At 40.9% G+C, this 23,060-nt stretch overlaps 3 protein-coding genes across 8 annotated transcripts in view; 1 reads left to right on the top strand and 2 right to left on the bottom strand.

Annotated features, from left to right (window-relative positions):
- LOC133847216 (nuclear pore complex protein Nup153) overlaps positions 1-13,284 on the bottom strand; it is a 184,394-nt gene extending 171,110 nt beyond the window's left edge. The window contains exon 1 of the mRNA XM_062282103.1: positions 13,280-13,284. Coding sequence (XP_062138087.1) covers positions 13,280-13,284 — 5 coding nt within the window. The remainder of the gene's footprint in view (positions 1-13,279) is intronic.
- LOC133847865 (basic proline-rich protein) lies at positions 551-6,458 on the top strand. 6 transcript variants are annotated; one of them, XM_062283132.1, is made up of 3 exons: positions 551-639; positions 1,151-3,674; positions 3,717-6,458. In XM_062283132.1, the coding sequence occupies exons 1-3, from the start codon at positions 601-603 to the stop codon at positions 6,200-6,202; spliced, it is 5,049 nt and encodes a 1,682-aa protein (XP_062139116.1). In that variant the 5' UTR covers positions 551-600; the 3' UTR covers positions 6,203-6,458. The 6 variants fall into 6 exon arrangements, with proteins under 6 accessions (XP_062139116.1, XP_062139117.1, XP_062139118.1 ...); XM_062283133.1 differs by having other exon boundaries at positions 1,151-4,250; positions 4,329-6,457; XM_062283134.1 differs by having other exon boundaries at positions 1,151-4,436; positions 4,593-6,457.
- A 9-nt stretch (positions 13,285-13,293) lies between the features above and the next one.
- On the bottom strand, positions 13,294-14,841 carry LOC133848798 (terminal uridylyltransferase Tailor-like). Its single transcript, XM_062284491.1, has 3 exons — positions 14,427-14,841; positions 13,400-14,355; positions 13,294-13,338 (listed from the first exon to the last, which is right to left on the bottom strand). The coding sequence occupies exons 1-3, from the start codon at positions 14,839-14,841 to the stop codon at positions 13,294-13,296; spliced, it is 1,416 nt and encodes a 471-aa protein (XP_062140475.1).
- Positions 14,842-23,060: the final 8,219 nt, after the last annotated feature.

Raw genomic sequence — 23,060 nt, 5'->3', positions numbered from 1 at the left:
TCGGGGAAAGCCTTTCTAAAGATAATAACCAAAACAACAAAGGTCGATAGTTTGTTGTCATTAAGTTTGACTGCACTTAACATTTAATAGAATTATACATTTACAATAAATACAATTTTATTAGAATGTACAATTTAGTATGTTTATTTAGTTGTTCAAGTTAAAGCTCAATTAATGTCAAAAGTTAGCTTATAATTTAAATTAACTTATTGCAGCTTATTGTAAATATTACATGTAATTTACATTTGCAAAAATAATTGTTGATTTTTTGCACACTTTCATGTTACGTCAGCTGATAAAAAATCGCAAACTACTCGTATTTTACTTATAACAATTTCCGAAAAACTATAATACTTAATAATGAAGAACGGTAGTCAAAACAGATGAAGATTGCCAAGATTTTTTCACTGCAATATCATAAATTGGTCGCAAACTTATCTGGGCGTAAACAAAAGATAATCATTCGATGTTTGGTTAGTGTCAGTGAGATTCGCGTAGATAAATGTGGAAGTTGGTGGCAAATTGAATATAAGCAGCGCGATAGCGTGTACTGAGGATAGTAACGATTTTACATTCGAACCAAAAACATATCCCACGACGATGACGACCAAAATATCCAGATTTTTACTTATACTTTTGGTAATTGCGTTGAACATTTACTAACGCGCACAGCAGATACGAAACAAAATATCGAACAAATTATCCCCACCAAAAAAACCCGAATACCCCGTAAATCCGCCAAAAAACAAACTTCCCCTCATCAAACAAACAAAACACACAAATTATTATTTTTGTATAATACATATTTTTGGTTTTAATTAACAATGAGTTTTTATTATTAACATCTTGTGTGGCACTTTGCGGGCTTTGGATACGCGTGACTAAACAAACACCCCATGACCCCGAAAACAAACTAACAATAGCTGCCGGGAATCTTGATACTTTGGATATCGTTGAGAGCACTCGGCGGCGACTCGAACATAACCTATGCAAGTGATAAACTAAACCAGTGTAATATAAATAACTGTTACGGTTCAACATTTAACTGACTTGTAACAAAACAGTGCAGCACATCTTGACCCCATGGACTAAATCATACTAATCTTCATTTCTTTCTCTCTTCACCTGCATATCTCTTTATTTCCAACAGTTAGCGGGCATGCTCGAGAAGAATCAAAATGGCTTGAACACCAATGCTCAGATCATAAACGTCAATTGCGATGGCAAATCAGCCATATGTGTGGGTCCCTCGACCTATCAATATTGCTATGCAAATATCGCTTCGGGCGCTGTCCAACAATGTCCAGCGAACACACGTTGCATTAACGATAGCTTGGAGATTTGCCTGCCAGTCAAATCGGATGGCAGTGCACCAACAGCTGCTGTTGCCAAGATGACCACAATCACCGATAGTCCTATTGTTCAGGGTGCTAGTAGCTCATCAGCTATCATCGAATCCACTACGGGCAATGTGATAATTCCTACGAAACCCACTACTGAAGGACCAGCGCAATCTAGTGATCCAACCGAAGCACCTGGTACTACAGCACAGCCCATTGATACAACGCTTGCTTCAGTTGAGACGACCACAACTGTTCCCATCGAGACCACGAGCCAACCTATTGTGGACACTACTGTCGGTAACACTGATGCACCCGTTGCACCGGAGTCTACAATTCCCAGCGAGCCAGTGGGCACCACAACAGATGCTGCAATTGATCCGAATACAACCATAGATCCCAACTGGGGTACAGCCGCTCCTAATGCCCCAGTGGACTCTACAACTATTGCACCTCAGGAAACAACACTGCCTCCAGTCGATCCTGTAGCACCTGTCGATCCAAACGCTCCACTCGATCCCAACGCACCAGTTGATCCCAACGCACCAATCGATCCCAACGCGCCAGTTGACCCAAATGCTCCAATTGATCCCAACGCACCAGTTGATCCCAACGCACCAATTGATCCCAACGCGCCAGTTGATCCCAACGCGCCAGTCGACCCAAATGCACCAATCGACCCGAACGCACCAATCGGCACCACAACTATTGCGCCTCAGGAAACCACTCTATCTCCTGCGGATCCCAACGCACCAGTCGATCCTAACGCTCCGAGCGATCCAAATGCTCCTGTGGATCCCAATGCGCCAATTGATCCCAACGCACCAATCGATCCCAATGCGCCAGTTGATCCCAACGCACCAGTTGACCCCAACGCACCAATTGATCCCAACGCACCAGTTGATCCCAACGCACCAATCGATCCCAATGCGCCAGTTGATCCCAACTCGCCAGTCGACCCAAACGCACCAATCGACCCGAACGCACCAATCGGCACCACAACTATTGCGCCTCAGGAAACCACTCTATCTCCTGCGGATCCCAACGCACCAGTCGATCCTAACGCTCCGAGCGATCCAAATGCTCCTGTGGATCCCAATGCGCCAATTGATCCCAACGCACCAATCGATCCCAATGCGCCAGTTGATCCCAACGCACCAGTTGACCCCAACGCACCAATTGATCCCAACGCACCAGTTGATCCCAACGCACCAATTGATCCCAACGCACCAATTGATCCCAACGCGCCAGTTGATCCAAATGCTCCAATTGATCCCAACGCACCAGTTGACCCCAACGCACCGATTGATCCCAACGCTCCAGTTGATCCCAACGCACCAATCGATCCCAATGCGCCAGTTGATCCCAACGCACCAGTTGACCCCAACGCACCAATTGATCCCAATGCGCCAGTCGACCCAAATGCACCAATCGACCCGAACGCACCAATCGGCACCACAACTATTGCGCCTCAAGAAACCACTCTATCTCCTGCGGATCCCAACGCACCAGTCGATCCTAACGCTCCGAGCGATCCAAATGCTCCTGTGGATCCCAATGCGCCAATTAATCCCAACGCACCAATTGATCCCAACGCACCAGTTGATCCCAACGCACCAATCGATCCTAACGCGCCAGTCGATCCAAATGCACCAATCGACCCGAACGCACCAATCGGCACCACAACTATTTCACCTCAAGAAACCACTCTATCACCTGTGGATCCCAACGCACCAATCGACCCTATCGCTCCAATTAATCCAAATGAACCGGTTGATCCTAATGCACCAGTTGAGCCCAACGCTCCCGTTGATCCCAACGCCCCAGTCGATCCTAATGCACCAGTTGATCCTAGTGCTCCAATCGATCCCAACGCACCTGTTGATCCTAATGCACCCGTGGATCCTAACGCTCCAGCTGGTCCTAATGCGCCTGTCGATCCCAATGCACCAGTCGATCCCAATGCTCCAGTGGATCCCAACGCGCCAGTGGATCCCAACGCACCAGTGAATCCCAACGCTCCAGTTGATCCAAATGCACCAGTCGACCCCAATGCACCTGTTGATCCTAATGCTCCTGCACCAGTGAACCCTAACTCGCCTGTCGATCCTAATGCCCCAGTTGGCCCCAATGTACCAGTGGATCCCAATGCACCAGTGAACCCCAACGCTCCAGTTGATCCTAACGCGCCAGTCGATCCGAATGCTCCAGTTGGCCCCAATGCACCAGTCGATCCCAACGCGCCAGTGGATCCCAACGCACCAGTGAATCCCAACGCTCCAGTTGATCCAAATGCACCAGTCGACCCCAATGCACCTGTTGATCCTAATGCTCCTGCACCAGTGAACCCTAACTCGCCTGTCGATCCTAATGCACCACTTGGTCCCAATGCACCAGTCGACCCCAATGCACCAGTGAACCCTAACGCTCCAGTTGATCCTAACGCGCCAGTCGATCCGAATGCTCCAGTTGGCCCCAATGCACCAGTCGACCCCAACGCGCCAGTGGATCCCAACGCACCAGTGAATCCCAACGCTCCAGTTGATCCTAATGCACCAGTCGATCCCAACGCACCAGTTGATCCTAATGCTCCTGCGCCAGTGAACCCTAACGCGCCAGTCGATCCGAATGCTCCAGTTGGCCCCAATGCACCAGTCGATCCCAATGCACCAGTGGATCCCAACGCACCAGTGAATCCCAACGCTCCAGTTGATCCTAATGCACCAGTCGACCCCAACGCACCTGTTGATCCTAATGCTCCTGCGCCACTGAACCCTAACGCGCCTGTCGGTCCTAATGCACCAGTCGATCCCAATGCACCAGTGAACCCCAACGCTCCCGTTGATCCTAACGCGCCAGTCGATCCGAATGCTCCAGTTGGCCCCAATGCACCAGTCGATCCCAATGCACCTGTTGATCCTAATGCTCCCGCTCCTGTGAACCCTAACGCGCCAGTCGATCCTAATGCCCCAGTTGGCCCTAATGCACCAGTCGACCCCAACGCGCCAGTAAATCCCAACGCTCCCGTTGATCCTAACGCGCCAGTCGATCCGAATGCTCCAGTTGGCCCCAATGCACCAGTCGATCCCAATGCACCTGTTGATCCTAATGCTCCCGCTCCTGTGAACCCTAACGCGCCAGTCGATCCTAATGCCCCAGTTGATCCTAATGCACCAGTCGACCCCAACGCACCTGTTGATCCTAATGCTCCTGCGCCAGTGAACCCTAACGCGCCTGTCGGTCCTAATGCACCAGTCGATCCCAATGCACCAGTGAACCCCAACGCTCCCGTTGATCCTAACGCGCCAGTCGATCCGAATGCCCCAGTTGGTCCAAATGCACCAGTCGACCCTAACAAGCCAGTTGGTCCAAATGCACCAGTCGACCCCAATGCACCTGTTGATCCTAATGCTCCTGCACCAGTGAACCCTAACTCGCCTGTCGATCCTAATGCCCCAGTTGGCCCTAATGCACCAGTGGATCCCAACGTACCTGTGAATCCAAATGCTCCAGCTCCAGTGGACCCCAACGCACCAGTTGATCCTAATGCACCTGTTCCAGTGAATCCCAATTATCCTGTGGATCCCAACACTCCAGTTGCTCCTGCTCCAGTGAACCCCAACGCGCCAGTCGATCCTAATGCCCCAGTTGGCCCTAATGCACCAGTGGATCCCAATGCACCTGTAGATCCAAATGCTCCTGCTCCGGTCAACCCCAACGCGCCAGTCGATCCTAATGCTCCCACTCCAGTAAATCCTAACGCTCCTGTGGATCCAAATGCTCCTGCTCCAGTGAACCCTAATGCACCAGTCAATCCTAATGCTCCCGCTCCAATAAATCCTAACGCTCCTGTGGATCCAAATGCTCCTGCACCAGCGAACCCTAATGCTCCCGCAAATCCCAATTCACCTGTCATTCCCAACTCTCCTAGTACTCCAGTAATTCCCAACGCTCCTATCAATCCACCAGTTATTCCTCTAATTCCTTCAGTTCCTACCAGGCCTACCATTCGACCAATCCCTCAATTTCCATTCTGGCCTCGTCCACATGAATCAGGTAATGGCCAAGTAGCACCTACTCGACGACCCTTCTGGCCCAATTGGCACAACTGGGTAAACGGCTGGATTCCAACAAACAAGCCTGCCTTGCCATCGAACAACAAACCGGAGACTGCTGAGTCTATCGAACAGCCATCGGGTGGTACAGTCTCCAATGAGAATGCATCGGTTGAGCAAGACAATAAGAAGACTGAGGATCAGTCCAAGGAGCAAGAGCAGAAAAAGCCAAGTCCCGCTGATAATAGTTCAGCCGAAAACAAGGATAGTAAAAAGCCAAAGGACTCTAATGAAGAAAAGGACAATGAGAAAAAGAAGAATAATAACTCTTCTGAGGACAAGAACGACAAGAAAGAAGAAGATAAATCCAAGGACTCCAAGGAAGAGAAAGACAAAAAGAAGTCCAACAATTCTGACGAGGACAAAAAGGATGACAGTGATAAGAAGAAGTCCAATTCCGAAGAGAAGAAGGACGACAAAAAGGATAGCAAACAGTCAAAGGATTCCAAGGAGAGCAAGGACAGTGAACAGAAAAAGTCCAGCGAAGACGAGGACAGTGAAGACTTGAACTCCAAGGAGAAGAAGCAATACGTTAAGGACGTGATCAAGAAGCTAAAGGATGAGGATGAATGCGATGAAGACGATGTTTATCCCGATGTACGCGATTGCCGTAAGTATTATCGCTGTGAGGTCAAGAAATCGGGCAAACATAAGTACGTACATCTGCGTTGCGATGACAAGGAGCGCTTCGACTACCGCAGCCTCAAGTGCATTTCCAAGGATGATGCCAAGTGCCTGCTCAAGTAGAAAGGACCATGTATGTCATCACATCTCAATGAAAGAAACTAACAAATGCCACAACGACCCAAAACGGAACGACGTTAATTGTAGCATTTCACATATATAATCTCAAAATAAATTCAATGATATTAGCAACGATATATTTACAATTTATGTACTTAAATTTTTTTTTTTCTAATTTATTGTAACAATTACACTTAGTTTGCTTGCCAAATAAAACATAATTTATATGCACAAATAAAGTTCATTCAAATGCAATTCCAGAAGCAACCTCTACAGCTAACTTAATTCTGTAAAAATGTAATAGTATTTAGGTATAACTATTGCCAAGTCTGGCCCTGACTTAGATTAATAATTTCTGGTGCTTTCAGTGGTCTCAGCTGAGCGCATTGAATAGCAATCTGTGTAATTACCCTATCCACTTGGTGTAAACATAAGTTCCGATAAGATAATGAGAGTCCGGGAGCACTTGTAAAGTTTTCTCCGGAACTTCCTTTTAAAGCGTTTCACTTACACTTGCTAAGTTCTTTTTTTTTTTTGTTAGTGTTTTTCCTTTACTGGTCGCCTTCTTTCTTTTCTTTTTGTTTGTCCTTATGCAAATATTTAGTGTAGCATAGAAATTTGAAGTGAAACGTAAACACAAGCAGAAAGCGTTAAGGGAAAGTGCATTGGATGGATGGACAGGGCGAGCACAAGAGGCGATAGGAGGCGAGGAGGAGAGGTCTGAGACAGAGGCAGTAGGGCGTGGCACCGAAGCAGAGCAATACACTTAAGTTGATTCGCTGTCATCCATTGCAGCTCATTTATCATTAGATGAAGTCATACACACTCGCACAGTGCAGAAGCTCGAGGGCGACAAGAGAGACAGCTGGGAAGACAAACTGGGTGCAGGCAACCAAGACCGGGCATCAGGCTCGGCGACAGTTTCAACGTCGCCCTAAGTAGTGTGCTGAAACGTGGGCGTGGCCGTGGGCGCGTCAAGAGTAAGCATAACATTTTGCAGCGACAATGCAAGTGGGGGGCCAGGGACAGAGCTAACACCACAACCTGAGCATTACCAGCAAGCAGCAAAGGCAAACTAGACTAGAACGCGATACCACCAGCCAACATTCAACAGCAAACAAGTTGAAGCAGTAGCGAGAGAGTGGGACCCGAAGCGGTAGCAGGAGCTGGAGTCGCAAGAGCTTTAGCAGGAACGCAACAGCAACAGCAACATCAACGTCACAGCCATCGCCATTGCCATCGCCAGCAACCGACGACTGAAGTAATTCAATTTTTATCGTGGGTAATTTTGTAACGAGAAACGAAAGAAGCCAACGGCAAATGGCACTGACCAGGATGCGGCAAGTAACTAATACACTCCGCAAAAACTACTCGGATCAAATAAAGTGGAAATCAAAAAGCTGTTAGCATCGACAAAAACAAAACACCTAACAATGAAAGTTCAAGGAATTTATCTCAAACTATATGTTAAATGAAAGTTTAAGGAATTTGTATAATTTTGCCACAACTAACATATAGAGCTACATCAAGAAGCTATATAGATAATAGAAAACTGGTTCGATAAAATATAAAGATACGATTATTAAAATGAATTTCTTGAAATTAATCTCTACTAAAAAAAAGTTTAGCAGAGGCAAAAAGCAAAGATCTAGTAACACATTATGTATGAGGATTGGTTTAATAAAATATAAGTTTTTATAATTTTGCCAAGATATAAAGCTATATCAATATTAGAAAGCTGAATCAATAAAACATAAAGATATGACTATTAAAATAAATTTCTTAAAATTAGTCATTACTTATAAAAAATTGAAGAAAGGCACAAAAAGCAAAAACTATGTGTCCAAAGATGAGTTTAAAAAAATATAATAATAAACATTTGGAAACATATATTTTTGTGTGTAAGCTGTTAATTTAAAAAAATAAACATCAAACAATAATCTTTGTTCCATCTAATTAAAAAAAAAGCCTTGTCAATGGTTTTCAAGTATTTATGTGCTTAATATGTTAATTTTGAAATAAAACTTTAAACTATAAACTTTGTATCAATCTATTTGAAGTATGCAGGACAATTTTCATAGATAATTTTGAAAGACATGCACTTAATTTCGCTCAGTGTAAGTGCAGATGGCATTTGTGTACACAAGTTCTGACTATATAGGACAAGTTGAGCTTTAAGCCCGGATTCGCGATGGCTACCATTGTAATTGTGGGGCGTGGCAATGGGCGGATGCTTCTGCTTCTCGGCGCGTGTTGTGTATGTGTGTGTGTGCGACCATACGTTGAAAATTCAATTTGCCTGATGACTTGCTGTGGTTTAAATACAACCAAAAAGCGACATCGGCCATTAAACTCATTGCCACTGCCAGCCCAACTGCCTGACTGCTTATCCTGTTTTGCTGCTGCTGCTGTTGGCCAAGGGATAAGAACGCACTGACCCCACTATATATATATATATGTATATATATGAAGTACCACAATTCAGCCCATATCCACATTATATACTTATGCATACGATAAAAACAAAGCAGCAACAACAACAAAATTGTTTAAAAAAGTGCAAACAAAAATACAAAAAAAAAGAAAGTTAAGCGAACGCAAAATGCAAAAAAAAAAAACAGAAAAAAAAAGGAAAAATCGTAAACTTTGTTAACTTCATTTGACAACAGCAACAGCAGCACGAATTGAGGCTGTCACAAGGATGCGCAGCAAGACCCAAAGGGGGCGGAGGTGGAGGACAGGACAGGGCAGGACTGATGGTCTCCATCCAGGACATAGCTTTATGTGCTCGCCACTCGTTGTACTTTACAGTACAGTACAGTACAGTATGTCCCTCAACTTGCAGCTGTTCGTTGATTGGATTTCAGGCGCTTGAAAAATCAATTTTTATTTAATTAATGTGCCTCGTTGCATGCATTACACATGCAAACACATACACGCACACACACACACACACACACACATACGCATACGCACACCATCACCTATATAGAGTGGCACAACCAAGAGCCTTTTCAGCCTTCCATATCTTTCTCAATATTCGAGGCTTTCAACATACAGCTCGCATGTAACCAATTTGCTTGGCCATTTAATGCACATCTATTGTGATCGTCGCAGTAGGTTATTGGAGTAATATCCTGTACCCCAATTCGATGGGGTAACATCACTGTCATACTCTTCTATTGTTGACAATCATACACTTTTCTTATTTAGAGTTTTTATACCCGCTACCCATAGGGTAGAAGGGTATTATAACTTTGTGCCAACAGGAAATGTATGTAACAGGAAGAAGGAGGCATCTCCGACCCTATAAAGTATATATAGTCTTGATCAGCATCAACAGCCGAGACGATATAGCCATGCCCGTCTGTCCGTCCGTCCGTATAAAACACTGGATCTCAGAGACTATAAGAGATAGAGCTATAATTTTTTTTCGACAGCATTTGTTATGTTTGGTATATTGTGCCGTCTATGGTATATTTTTAATGGTGTACTATATCGATATACCAAACATACCATTTGGTATATTTTTAGTATTTTTAAAGTATTTTCGGTATATTTTGAAAATAATGATTGTACTCTATATAATATGGGAGAGAATTAAAATTTAAATACTATAATATGCTGGATAAGATAAGAGTCGGATTATATAAATTAGTTACTGAAAGATTATTCTTATTCTACAACAAATTAAGAGATTTTATTACTACGGTAATGTGAATCATATTTTATTCAAATCGGTTAGAAATTATTCCTATTACTAAATTTAAAACATAACACAAAAGACTTATAAAATTGAATCGGAAACTCTATTTCACTCTCTCAGTAAAAAGTATATCAAACGATTATCTAAAATCTACTAAAAGATTTTTCTTATTGCCAATATAGATATTTTAGTGCTATGACTATGTGAATGATTTTTATCCGAACTTTGAAATATTCAAAACATAAAATTCCAGCAGAAAACTAAATTTACAATTTACATCATTTAACATAATTCTACATAAAATAATAAACATACTTAACATAACTTATGAAATTGTAGCAGAAATCCTATTCAAGTCAGTTAGTTAAAATATAATATTGTCCCTAGATATAAGGTTAACATTATAATATATATTACATTAAACGATTATCATATTTGATTTTCATTAAGCAACTCCAAATGTCCTGCAGAGTTATTGCAGAAATTCTCGGCATTTCGATTTGCGTATAAAGTGAATTATGGATGAATTTCTCAAATCCATACAAACATCTAGCGATATTATGGAATATAATATGACAGCTTGGTCGCAGCGAACAATGTGGCGTGGCCTAAGCACATCTTAAGTTAGTTTTCCCATTTAAACTTCGTGACAGATAAGCAATCTATGCTTTTGCTATAGCGGTAGGTAACAGGGTCTTTATCCAGGCCAATCTCGACATCAATCAGTTGGGGGGCCCGGGCCCCCAACATTCCGTTTAGATGGCATCAAACGGTTTATTTTGTTGGCTCATACAATGCACACAATGACGCCGCGGGGAGTTGGTCGACGACTTTGAAAGGGGGAATGAGATTGGAATAGAGGAGGAGGAGGAGCTGTGGGTGGACGACACCTGGCAAATAGCAAGGCAACTAGCAGCCAAAAGCAAAGCAAAGCAGAAGACTAAGCGAAAGCCAAAGCATAAGAGGAGGAATAAAAATCTTGTACTTGTATATTTAATATTCACATTTCAATTGTTTTTTAGCCCAACCACTCTCAACTCAGTTCATCGCATAACTTTGGGCTGCCCCCCTCCTTCCACCTCCCGAGCATCGCTTCCAGTTGCGAAAGTCCTCCAATCCCATCCCCCCGCCATCATCCTGACTGCCTGACTCTGGCCTTTTGCTTATTTGCTTTGACTTTTGAGCTCGCTCCTCTTAGCGTCAACGACGACGACGACGATGTTGCTCTTGTTACTGGGCGTTACTCTTGCCTTTTATTTATAAAATTTTCATAAAGTTTTGTGTTATTAAAAATGGAATATATTCTCGCGCGAATACGCAATGGAATATTAATAGCATGAAGTTACTTGAATTTGTATACAAATAAGCGAGACGCTTTATAAATACCAGAAAATAACTTGACTTACTATTATACGATTTATATACACAAGAATCTAATCTCAGCATTAACTTAGATACTGAGAAATGTACACAATGTATAATAGAAACATAATAAAACATATATAGAAAGAGTTTTTGTACTTTCTGCTTTCTTGCTTTCGCCACTCACACAAACTATATAACTAGATAGAGTTTTTAATTTGATAGAAAATATGCGTTTAATTTGCACTGTAATTATATTAACAATATAACACTATTCTTATTAGACGTGGAGAATTATCGATGGCACTATCGGGACTATCGATGGCACTCTCGATAGTGGTCAATCGCTATCGTCGATAGTGTTCGATATTTTTTTAAATTCATTTGCAACCTCTATAAAGTCGGTGAGGGTCTTCAGCAAAGCAGGACAAATCATTGCAAATAGATTAAAAGACGTAAATGTTAATGTGTTGCTCTTTCTCAACAAAAATTATTGGTTGTAATAAATATATAAATACATAAAAGTTAGCAGTTAAGGTAAGCCTAAAAAATAAAAAGTTTTATTATTCGAATAATAATTATTTATTATTGTCAGATAAAGATTGGAAAACCAATTTCATACTCTCATACATTAAATAAATATGGACTATTTCAAAAACTAAGTAAATTATTTTTTTACTGCACTATCGACGATAGATTTTCCTTGCTATTGTCAATAGTCGATGGTTTATGGAAACTATCAAACAATATGGATGGCGCAGACTATCGATACTTCTTCACCTCTATTGCAAACCATCGTATAAAGAGCGCATCGGGGACAACGCCGATTTGAGTGGTAATCAGGTGTATTGGTTGATCTTTTCGACCTCACCCAATCCGGCATTGTATGAGCCAACGATGCGGTACAACAAACGGCTGCCCAGCGAGGAAAATGTGCTGATCACTTGATCCGTGAGTCGCCTCAATTCGTACAGCATGAATGATTTTGCGATCAAAAAATACCATAAAAGTAGCTAGAGAAACTAATCTCTCGATTCGATTTAGGCTGATGGCCAACAAACCATCCCAAGTGCCGTTATACTTGTAGACATTATTTTGTAGAGGTAACAATAAGTAGCAGTTACAACAACTTGTTAGACTTAGACTCGGAAACATTTCCAGATCAGCAAACGTGATAATATTTACTTAATATATACTTAACCTACCTACTCTTAATATATTAATATACTATAACTCACTCCTGAGACAGACTTGAAAGTATTCCAATTAGAATTCAAATTCAAATTAGAAAAGTCGAGAAATTTCTATTTATTCAGAAAGACAGCAAGATAGCAAATTCAATGCTCATATTGATAACTTATGAGCTTATCCTTAAGGTAATAGTTGCGGAAAAGGTACCTCAGTGACATGAAGAATTCTGTCAACGGACCGTTTCGCTGAAGACCCAAAACATCGCCGGGCATCGGCTGCAGCTCAAGGCGTAGCTCTCTGTAGTCTTCAGCGATGATCAGCGAGAGGTTACCACGCATATTGACAACATACCTAGGATTCTGAGGTCTTGTTTTTCTAAACTCAACTGTTTGCTGCATCTGCAGGGCAAAGAACGATTGCGTTGTGCTGCGTGGAAAGTTTCGCGCACTCCACATATCCAATGTTGAGCTTATCTGCCAGCTCATGCTTAATGGCAGATCATCTGCGACATTCGCATCCAACTTCTTCATTGTTAAGCCATAAATATCCGATAAAATATTCCTTATTGCGTCCACATTGATTGCAGCCCATATATAATAAATTGATTTTGCTTTTTTGTGAGCTTTGCTCACCAAATCGGAATTCAAAGTCTTCAGATCATTATTGGTGGGTTTGAGCGTATAAAACAATGGCATACAACTATTGTCCGCAACCGTTGGCTTTTTGTCATCACTGGACGATGATTTATCCCCTTTGGCAGCTACAGTTGTAGAGGCAACATCAACCTTAGCTTCAACTGCAACAGCATCTGCAACTGCAACTGCATCGGCAGTCTTCACTGCTTTCTTTGGCATCTGTTGGCGTTCATCCGCTTTGGCAGCTACAGTTGTAGAGGCAACATCAACCTTAGCTTCAACTGCAACAGCATCTGCAACTGCAACTGCATCGGCAGTCTTCACTGCTTTCTTTGTCAGCTGTTGGCGTTGCTTAGCTGGGAGCACGTAGCCCAAGCGATGTTCCTCCACCAGATGCTCGGCAAGCCCAAACAGCAAGTAGTCATAAAATTTGGGCGGCGTTGACTTTAATTTGGCATCGTTGCATGCCTCGTTTGCCGCTGCCAAGCACTGATTGAGATAGGATAGTTGCGTTTTTGATATGTATTGACCCAGATTGCGCGATAGGTCAAATGGATCCTGCACGAAAACGTCACATTCAACATTAAACGGTTTGATGCGCTCTTGCCTGGCCGTCTCGATGGCTAGCACTTGGGCATTGTATTCGGGAAAGTTTCCCGGAACCGTGAACGCTGCTTCCACATCCAAGGCATGACCCAAATACGGCGACAGCATCTTCTTCTCAAAGTCCATGTCACTGTAGAGATCAAAGAATCCGCTGATCAGATCAAAGGTGGTCAAAAAATCCGGCAAAGCTGGCACATGCTCAAGGTTATACGCATAGTTAATGCCTCCAACATCGGAGACAGGAATGCCAGACTGCAGCTTCTTTATCGAGGGCAAGTGTCGTTGCTGTTGCAGCTGATAAATGATGAGCGTAATCAGGCAATAGCTTGTCATGGCTTTGCCAATAATCAACAGTTTCTTGGCCCAAATCTTTACGAACAAGAACAGCTCACGCAGGCGTACATCTCGATTCAACAGTTCGGCCACAAAGCGAGAATTATGGATGCCATTCGGATGGGACATGTTGATGTCCAGACGCAAGCCGCTCGCCACATGCTTGAAACGAATGATTGGAACTCCAGCATTTCGTATGGCAATCACATCTGAAAAGCAATCCGTGTGACGCAAAAGGCGGTTGATTTCCTCGTACAATTGACTATGCGACATTGCATTCGAATTGCCGTCAATGGATTTCAAATACAAATCAATATCGCTATCTGCAAAGAGAAAGTGACATTGAATATATAAATATGTACTATAGATACTAATAGAGTAATGTATTGCATACCCTTCAAAGCCAAACCCGTGACAAACGAGCCATATGGATAGATAGCCAATGGAATGCCATGCAGCTGATTCTCTATGTCCTTGCGCACTTCCACAAAGCATTCCTCCAATTTAGCACTATTGCCAGCATAGAATGACAATACGGCTTTCAGTTGCTGTCCAGGTGGTAACTGGACGAGCAATTCCTCCAGCAGGCGTCGTTCGGATTGGGTTTGTTCGCTGGCAGAGAGTTTGGAGATGGCACCGAGGCGTTTGGGCAGCTTCGTCAGTGTCATGATTGTGTGCTTGAGTAATTCGTGGGCCAAACACTCTTGCAGTGTCTTAAACGAAGCATCACATACTGTGCAATTGGCTGCATTATCTTGGCCCAATGGCAAGTTGGACTTGGTTTGACGAAATTCCACGTTGCTGGTCATTGTTCTCTAAAAATGTAATGTGAAAAAGCAACAATTGAAAACTCAAAGTGCATTTTATTTGCAAGCCACACACTATGATATATTCTAAAGCTCAACTCTTTCTAACTTCTCTTCTCTTATCAGCATAAATCGGTAAGATTCACCATTATATTGACTTCCTGTACATTGTCTGGAATGCTTTCTACCAAATTTTGAGATTCATTTTTAGGAATAAGACTCTATTCTGCTTCAACACACGCTCCCAAAGTTTGCCCATGTTTGATGGAGCTACTTCGTACAACCCGAGTCTTTTCAATCGGATTGAGGTCGGCACTTTGTGCTGGCTACTCTATTAATTTAAACTTTTGCTTTCCAATCCATTCCTTAACAATTTTCGCAAAGTGTTTCGGTATAGGATATCTTGTTCAAAAAAGTCGCAGGTCGTTAAAAAATGATTTAAGCAGTCAGATGCTCGACTAATAATGTCTTAGATGAGAAGGAACACCAAAGGGTGCTTCTTTGGCTATTAATACCGTCTATTAAGTGTAGAGAACTAACATGCCAACATGTGAAGCATCCCCAGACCATAATATTTCCATCACAATGTTTTCCAAATTGTTTTACAGGGTGTCTCTGGATTCGTTCTCCGGGTTTATGCCAGCAGTATTGCTTTCAATCAGACTAAAAACGGTTAAAATTTGACTCGTCTAACCAGACAACACGATTCCAATCGTCAACAGTCCAATTTTTGTGAGTCCTTGCAAATTTCAATCGCGCTTTAACATTTATATCGTTTCTACCGATGTCTTGCAGCGATTTTCTAGCAGTCCATTCGCTAACATTCTTGTTAATAGCCAATAGCAAACCGTGTTTGACCAAATAACAAAAAAAAAATACAATAAACAAATAATAGCGATTTTAAATTATATTTAATGCAACGTTGCCCTTTAGTGATTTCAAATATTTTAATTATACGCATATGTAAGTGGCGAATGCATGCCAGAACCTATCAGCAATTTTAATGTATATTTAATGCAACATTGCTGCAACCAGCAACAGAAATTGCAGCAAATTTCAATCGAACTCTATTTAAATTTCAAATTCAAATTAAACGATTTTACTCAAGACAAAGAGGCAAACACTAACGATAACTTGCGAGGTGAATGACCTCACCTTGATAAATAATTATGCTTAAATTATGATACACAGTGGAATTATGGCCACAGAGAGTTCCAGTTCAAGTTCAAGTAGTGAGTAGCTAAACTTGGTCGAATTAACATTAATAAAAGTGTCAGCAAGAGCGAAGAGAGAGTTCGTCAGCCGTGTGAATCTGTGCATATTAATCGGTGTCGAACGGGTCAACACGTTTGGTCACTGTGTTGCACACACACACACACACACACACAGTGTCACACACACATACACATGAAGCATGAGCTTCGCCATGCGAGGCGTCTGTTTTCACAGCGCGAACGTGCCAAAGAAAATAGCCGCAGCAGCAATAGCAACACAGCAACACAGCAACAGCAACAAGGGGCTGGGCATAATAATAAATCACGGGGACGAGACAAAGTTGACCCAGTAAGTGAACCCGATAAGATGACGACGACGATGACGATGACGATGGCGGCCCCAAACACCAGGGCAACCGGCAAAAGTTCGCCTCAAGTCAAGCCGAATTGCTTGGCTGTGTAGGATGAAGACGTGAACGTAGTAAATATGGATGCGAAGGAGGTGTGGACTTGAACGTCGAGTGTTTTCAATGGATAGATGAAGAAGTGGTAAGTGGGAAGTGGGAAGTGGGAGGGCAAATGCACCTTGAGCACGGTAATTGCTTTGGACGGCCGCGCTGAAAGCCCAAACAAATTATAAATGGCCGCCAACGATGCCCCGGCTCAAAGGCTTAACAAAAACACCAAAAAAAAGAAAAAAACGAGCAAGTAAGATTATTAAATTCGTTTGTGCTCGACTGTAAAATACGTTCGATTATCAGAAAATAATACTTACATATTTTATTAACACAAATAACACAACAAAAAAAAAAGAGCAAGTAAGAATATTAAATTTGATTATCAGAAAATAATACTTACATATTTTATTAAACACAAATAACACAAAAAAAAAAGAGCAAGTAAGATTATTTAATTCGTTCGTGCTCGACTGAATTATATTTTATTTGTGTGCTCCTTTTTTATATTTTATTGCACTCCAAACGCTTTGACGTTTTACACTAAACTGTAATGATAGCCTGCACATGATACAATTATACAAGGTAGTCTCGTCGGAAAAAGCTTTCGTCAGTACGCATTCGTTTTTCGACGCAAGAGGTTGTCTGCGGACGAATTTTTTTCTGCAATTAACCTTTGTGCAAAATGACATTTTGCAATGTATGCCGTTGACACGGATAAAATTAAAACATTTAGAGAATTAGAGAATTCTCATATATATTATTCATATTGTTCATAAACAATTTACATTTTAAAAATATGTCAATTAGACATTAATATTAGCTTCAAAATACGTAAATATTAATATCATCATCTAAGGGTTAATGCGCATTTTATTGTCGTCTCGCTCACACTGCTGTGCTGAGACTCTTTCACTCGCACTCATTGTTTTGTTTAAAGTCGGACAGCTTTTTCCGACGAGACTACCTTGTATAATTGTATCATGAGCCTGCAAGTAGTTAGTTGCACAATGAATATCGATGTTGCCGATATATCGATAAAAATGAAATATTTTGAACAATCAGAAAATGTACAATTAGAAAATATTTCTTACGTTGAATATTATGTCAAATAAATAAATACAAATGTTAATCCTATGACATATGCAATAATATAATATAACATAATAAAATAATATGTTGTGTTAGCATTACAAAATCGATGATTTAGTTTAGTACCTTCTGATTTTTCGTTAGCTTAATAAGCTTTGCTTTCTTATTAGCTTCAGCCTTTTGCGATTAACACTCATCTAGCATACCCGGCCACCCTAATTGTGGCTAACGGGTATTATGAAAGCGAAAGAGATGAAAATGTTGATGTAGATGACGGCGACGGCGATGGCGACGGAGTTGGCCCACTTCAACTGGCTCATTACCCCGCCCGCTGTCTTATCTTGACGCTGTTGATCCATCAACTGGATTGCTGTTGCTTCTTCTTCTTCGGCTGCTAACTGTTAACTTGGCATCAAGAGAGGCTGCCATGAAACATTTTCTGATTGCGTGTGCATTTTTAATGTCGCTTGCTTGGCCTTTTGGCCTTTTCAGGCTGTGCTGCTATGCTACGCACTTCATTCATCAATGCGCCGTTGCCCCCTTTCCATCCCTTTCCCTCCCTTGTACTCTCCGGGCACGCCAAGACAAATGATGATGTCTGCCACCCAAAAAAGAACACAGTTGGTGGTTCCACCTGCCAGCAATCTGTTCTTGGCCAACACACAATACAACGACTCGGGCATCTTAGCACTCGACTGCCATTTACCTTTAACATTCCGCCACTCTTTCCCCCTCCACCCACCCACCAACCCCACCTGGTTGCCCCTTTGTTTTCATTTGAACCGCCCCGCGCGTCACAGCATTACTTTGATTTTTATAAATTTTATATGGCACACGCCTTTTCTTTGACTCCACAACACGCCTCTCGAGTACGGTGAGTGCGCTCACTAATGAAATATGAATAATTAATATTGTGTGCTCCTTTTTTGTTTTACTTCATTTGGAGTTCATTACTTTTTTGGCTCGCTGCATTGTTGCGCCCTTCGGCGCCGTTCGTTTGCCAGGAATTTTGTATCTTCCTTTTCTTTTCATTTCGTGTACAATTTGTAACTGATTTGTTTGTGTGTGTGTGTGTGTGGGTATGTGTGTATGTGTGTGTGTGTTTGGCGTCTCAAGTATACAGGGTCCACAACACAGCGGCACTTAACGAAATAAATTGAAGAGGCTTATTAGCAAAACAAAATGAATTGACGCTAAAGAAACATTTGCATTTTTGATAAGCACGAACGATCGAGTCAATGCTATCGATATATCGATAAGTTCAACGATACCTTACCTTAACGATGTTTGCGACCGTTGCAATGAGAATGGCAACGAAAAGAAGGTGGCCGTTAGTGAATGCTTATTGCATACGAGTAGTGCATAAAAGAAACGCGAAAAATATAAAATGTGTAAAATGTGCAAGCAAAGCCAATTGTTGCATTATGTTGGTGGCGCATTGTGCGCATTTAATTGCTGTAAAACATTTCGAAATGGAGTTGTGCAAGTAGTATAGTAATTAAAGTTGCCGCCGCACAATGTGAACGCAAGAACAATGTAAAATTGTTGAGCCAATTGGCCTGCTGCCTGCAAAAAGCATGTGTGCAAATGTGTAAGTGTGTGTGTGTGTGCGTGTGTAACGGAATGGAATGAAAATGCAACAAAAATGCCAGACATCTGGGCGTTAATTTGCCAACCGATAAGACGCAGTGCATGCAAATGCCGAGAACAAATGGCAAATGAGATTTGTATGCCATATTACTTAGCTGTCGTCACCTTCTCCTCCTGAAGGCACAAAAAGGCTTAGCGAGTGAAAGCGAGATAGAAAGAAAGAGAGAGTAAGCAAGTAAGTGTGATATGTTTTTGCTGCTGGCCACAATTCTAATGCCACATTATTTGTGTTGCACAATTTAGCATGTAATTATGCATGAGGCATAAAAACGTTGCACACACTACGTGTGGCAAAACAACAGCATTTGAATTACAATCCCAAAAATACTGAAATCTGTAGACCGTCATCCCCTCCCGCCCCCCTTGGCTCATCAACCTGGTCTCTCGCTCAACCCCACTTATCCGTTATCCGTCCGTCTATCCGTCTATCCGTTCATCCGTCTGTCTGTGCGTGAGCGTGGCAAATGCATTTTGCTCTTTGAATTTTAATTGCTTTGACGACGACGTTGCCGCTGTTGACCTCGCTCCGAGTCCAAAACACTTGACATTCTTTTTTTTTTTTTTTTTTTTTTTTTTTGTATGCTCTTACATCGGGTGTTTTCCATTTCTTACGAGGTATGTAACGCGTTTAGAGGAAAGAGCTTAAAGCAGAAATAAAATAAAGGAGATTAAATATATTGTTCGTAATTGCATTGCAATAACTAAGTTAACAAAAATTAAATATGTCGCACTTTATCAAAAGACAATTTCAACATTACATGAATATTAAAACACATTTATGAATGAACTTAAGCAGCTTAAATTCAATTGCAAGTTGCTTACACGTCTTTGGAGCTTAAAGGATTAAAAACACAAGCAGATAAATAAAATTCTATTGCATTCGAGCAATGCTTAAATATTTCTAATGCTTCTTCTATAACTGCTTAATATTTTACGATTTAGTAACGATTAATTTTTAAAAATGTCATGTTTAAATTCATTGTTAATATGTGAGAAATGTATTTCGCTTTTTCCTGCTCTTTATGTGCTTAAACTCCTATTATTATATTAATTTATTAAAATATATCATTGTATAGTATCTAGATCAAGTCAATACTAATGACTTTTCTTTTATAATAAACTAATAACAATAATAATACATATGGATCATGTAGATAGTTTTATGCATAAATTTAAATATACAGATATAACTATTTATGCGAGTATATAGAACTATAGATCAAATGAATAGTTTTATGCAGAAAGTCTTAGATATATAGATAGAATTATTCATATGTAGTACTATTCACATCATCAATATTCATATTCAGTTATCCTTGAGTTTGGATTGAATAACAAAAATACATTTCAAGTAATTTCTTAAATTTTGGACGATTCAAATAATCTATGACAATTCTTTTCAAACAAATTTTTTGGACAAGAGTATTGAACTGTCGTCTAATTTTGGGTTTATTTGGGTAACCAAAAGTGATTGCTAGCCCTGCTTAGCTACAAGTGCCAGGAGTGTGTGGGGGGCGTCAGAGAGGGGGGAACAAGGGTTGCGGTCGCTTTGGCCCCTTCTCAGTCATAACGCTTTTAGTGTCGGCGACATCGACTAATTTGTCACTTTTGTCACTTGGGCGCAGCTCGTTGAGTGGGGGCAAGAAAAGGGAGAGTGTGGAAGGGAGGAGGAGGAGGAGGAATGGGAGGTGGGAGGTACACAGCATATGGCTGTGTTCGAGAACCCTTTTCAAGGACATTTCGTATTCAAATAATGTTTGGCGTTGTTGTTTTCGTTATTTTTTCGGTTCTATTGTCTTTGCTATCGTCCCTTGCACTCGCTACGTGTACGTTGACCATTTTTTTTGTATTTTTATTATTTTTTTTTACTGGGTCTCCTTGTCGAACTTCTTGCCCCTTTCAACTCATTGCGCTTGCTTTATTTTTTTTTGTATTTTTCGTTTTTATTATTATTATTTTGTGCGTCGAGTTGGCAGCTTATGGCAGCCAAGCGCAAGTCGGAGTCGTCAGTCTGCTCTCTGTTCTCTGGTCTCTTCCCTTCTCTTCTCTTCGGTTTGTGCTGCCTGCCTCTTGGTGTGGCACGTACCATTTAAAATTCTCTGGTATTTGGCATTCGCACGTAATTAGCTGTTAATTTAGCCGCCGGTTGGCAACTGAGCCGCGAATTTTACTTTCCACTTGACTTCAGTTTCGTCGCAAATTCGGGAAAAGCGGGCCAATGACAGTGAAAGGGCAAGGGCAGCAAGCAAACGAAGCGACAGACAGACGGACGGACAGACAGACAGACGAACAGACAGACAGACGGACAGACGGACGGACAGACAAAAAGACTCAGACTCATTGCATGTGCTTTCAAAGAAGCATTTTTTTCAACTCTCCTTAAGTTTTGCGGCTGCATTTTCAAGCAATTAGCGATTGATGTTGCCATTTGGGTATTAAATTCATTTTAAAGTATACTGCACAATATTTAACTTATTTAAGCATGCAAATTTTTTTTAAACTCTTTTAAAGAATATAATTCATTACGTGTTGAAAACGCATTCAAAAGGGAAAAATAGTAGAATTTTAAATATACAATCAATGAAAAAGAAAGTTTTCATTTATAAACTTATAAAGTTTCAGTATTTTAAATGTAAAATCAATGATATGCGAGATTTCAGTATTTAAAATATATAATCAATAATAAATGAGATTTCAGTATTTTAAATGTACAATACAATGACCTTTAACAAAAATAAATAAAAATTCAAAATAATATCATAGACATGTATTTAGTTTATTAAAACATTTACTCAAAAGAAGAAATTTCAGTATTTTCAGTATACCATCTGTGAACTTTTTAAATTGCAAGCTTTCTTACAATTTCAATCTTACAATTAATCTTTTTCTTTACAAAAAAAAAAAATGGAAACTTTACATCTTTGAAGAAACTACGGAAATCCGGAAAATATGTATTTGATTCAATTATTTAAACAAAAATTTGTAATAAATACTGATAACTTGGCTTCAAGTTTTTAGTAAAATAATAAAAATAAAAAAATATCAAAATTTAAATAAAGCTTTCTTAGTACATATGTTTATTGTGCCGCATGCTTTATAAAGTGAATCAAAATGATAGATGCTAGATACTGTCTTTAATTGTTGAATTTTATGGTTATCTCGCTGCGATAATGAGGCATAGTGTACTCAGATGAATCATTTCTTCTGAAAAAATTCCAAATTCTAAGCATGCTAATGGACAAACAGTTAATGCTTTAGATTAAAGCTAATCTAAACATAATGGAGTGTTCCTTCTTTCTCTGTCTGTCTCTGTCTCTATCTCAGTCTCTTTCTCTACGTCATTCTCACTCTTTTTATACCCGCTACCCATAGGGTAGAAGGGTATTATAACTTTGTGCCGGCAGGAAATGTATGTAACAGGTAGAAAAAGGCATCTCCGACCCTATAAAGTATATACATTCCTGATCAGCGTCAACAGCCGAGACGATCTAGCCATGTCCGTCTGTCTGTCTGTCCGTCCGTCCGTGTGAAACACTGGATCTCAGAGACTATAAGAGATAGAGCTATAATTTTTTTTCGACAGCATTTGTTATGTTTGCACGCAGATCAAGTTTGTTTCAAATTTTTGCCACGCCCACTTCCGCCCCCGCAAATCAAAAAAATCGAATAACAAGCGTCATTTTAAAGCTAGAGTTGCGAATTTTCGTATGGTATATTTTGAATGCGGTACTATATCGATATACCAAATATACAATTTGGTATATTTTTAGCATTTTTGCAGTATATTCGGTATATTTTGAGAAAAAATACC

Source organism: Drosophila sulfurigaster, chromosome X, assembly GCF_023558435.1.
Source record: "Drosophila sulfurigaster albostrigata strain 15112-1811.04 chromosome X, ASM2355843v2, whole genome shotgun sequence".
Lineage (NCBI taxonomy): Eukaryota > Metazoa > Arthropoda > Insecta > Diptera > Drosophilidae > Drosophila > Drosophila sulfurigaster.
This window is presented reverse-complemented; position numbering and strand designations above follow the sequence as displayed.

What these genes read in the sequence shown, in the direction of transcription:
- LOC133847865 (XM_062283131.1), top strand. Translation starts at nt 601, where the DNA reads ATGACGACCAAAATATCCAGATTTTTACTTATACTTTTG. An exon ending in GATTTTTACTTATACTTTTG is followed by an intron (nt 640 to 1,150) that starts GTAATTGCGTTG and finishes TATTTCCAACAG; the next exon opens with TTAGCGGGCATGCTCGAGAA.
- LOC133848798 (XM_062284491.1), bottom strand. Translation starts at nt 14,841, where the DNA reads ATGACCAGCAACGTGGAATTTCGTCAAACCAAGTCCAACTTGCCATTG. An exon ending in CACGGGTTTGGCTTTGAAGG is followed by an intron (nt 14,356 to 14,426) that starts GTATGCAATACA and finishes TTCTCTTTGCAG; the next exon opens with ATAGCGATATTGATTTGTAT. An exon ending in CAGTGAAGACTGCCGATGCA is followed by an intron (nt 13,339 to 13,399) that starts GTTGCAGTTGCA and finishes CTACAACTGTAG; the next exon opens with CTGCCAAAGCGGATGAACGC.